This window comes from Lipotes vexillifer, unplaced genomic scaffold (assembly GCF_000442215.2).
Source record: "Lipotes vexillifer unplaced genomic scaffold, Lipotes_vexillifer_v1.1 scaffold150, whole genome shotgun sequence".
Taxonomy (NCBI): Eukaryota; Metazoa; Chordata; class Mammalia; order Artiodactyla; family Lipotidae; genus Lipotes; species Lipotes vexillifer.
Genome location: NW_006792921.1, coordinates 6,232,736 through 6,234,181, shown reverse-complemented (window position 1 = coordinate 6,234,181; position 1,446 = coordinate 6,232,736). Strand labels below are relative to the sequence as shown.

General features: G+C 55.8%; 1 protein-coding gene across 1 annotated transcript in view; it reads right to left on the bottom strand.

Annotated features, from left to right (window-relative positions):
* Positions 1-1,446, bottom strand: part of MINDY4 (MINDY lysine 48 deubiquitinase 4) — a 100,755-nt gene that overhangs the window by 6,334 nt on the left and 92,975 nt on the right. Inside the window, exon 17 of the mRNA XM_007466106.1 lies at positions 1,024-1,185. Within this exon, the coding sequence (XP_007466168.1) occupies positions 1,024-1,185 (162 nt within the window). The remainder of the gene's footprint in view (positions 1-1,023; positions 1,186-1,446) is intronic.

The following is a 1,446-nucleotide window of genomic DNA, read 5'->3' as shown; positions in this document are numbered from 1 at the left end:
AGAGAAGGTTCAGCAGCAGGCTGGGACAAGAACACAGGGCCCAGTGGTCCCCAGCCCATGTTGCCCAGAGATACTGTCACCCTACCCCGTGCCCAGCTTCACCTGGGGGTCCGGCCCTTTCTAAGACCCTGGCTGCAGTGAGAGAAAAGGTAGAGGGACCAATACACTTGCAAACAGACTGAGTAAGGCCTATTATGGGTTGAATTGTGTCCCCCCAAAAGCTCTGCTGAAGTTCTAGCCCCCAGTACCTCAGAATGTGGTCTTATTTGGAAATAGGGTTGTTGCAGATGTAATTAGTTAAGACGAGGTTAGCAGGGTAGGGTGGGTCCGCAATCCACATGACTGACGTCCGTATGAGAAAAGGAGACACAGAGGGAGACGATGGCCACGTGACACCAGAGGCAGAGATTGGAGTGACGCAGCCACAAGCCAAGGATCACCAAGGATTGCTGGGAAACATCAAAAGCTAAAAGGGACAAGGGAGGCTTATTCTCCCTGTGGGTTTCAGGAGGAGTGTTGCCCTGCCGACACCTTGATTGTGGATTTCTGTTAGGAGAACTTCTGCTCCAGAACTATGAAACAACACGTTTCTGTGGGTTGAAGCCACCCAGTTGGTGGTGCTTTGTTGAGACAGCCCTAGGAAACTAACGCGAGGCCCAAGACCTCAGGCCTTTGTCCCTGGAGAAGACCCCCTGGCCAACACACACACACACACACACACACACACACGCACACGCACACGCACACGCACGCGTGCGCGCGCGCGCACAACAACTGCAGCCACTCTAATGCACGAGCACACTGTAAATCCCTAGAAGTCCCTTTCGTGGTATCACAGCTGGCTCTGGGAGTGAACTACATGCCTGTACTGGGTGGCGGTGAAGCTGCGGTTTTCCCCTACGCTCCGTGATTGAGGCTGGACCCAGCTCCGGGAACTGGAGCCAACCCTCCTTCCCCTCCCTCCCTCCTGTTGGTCCCAGGGAGCCAGGCTCTTGGGTGTCTGGAGGCCCGAGGGCCCGGTACCTGGCACACGCTGTAGTGTTCAAAGAGGGACAGGAAGCCGATGTCGCTGCGCGCGGCGATGCCTTTGAGGAGCGTGATGTTCCCGTTCCCAGAATCGAGCTCAACCACGTCGTTGAAAACATTGGACACGGCTTTCCCGGTCAGGAGCAGATTGACAAGTTCCTGTTGATGAGACAAAGGGGAAAGGCTTGTCAAGGGGAGATGGGGAACAAGAGAAAAAGGGCGGAAAAGGAAGGAAGAAAGCAAGGAGGGCGAGAGAACGAAATCAGAGGGGCTGTGGCTTCAGCGTTCCCACAGCCTCAGGGAAGCGGCCAACTCTGCTCATCAACGTGACTCTGGGAACTCATCAGTCCTTATTCCACAAGCATTCACTGGGCGCCAGCTGTGCCCAGGACCCCGTGTGTGGGTTGGCTGGGGGTGGGG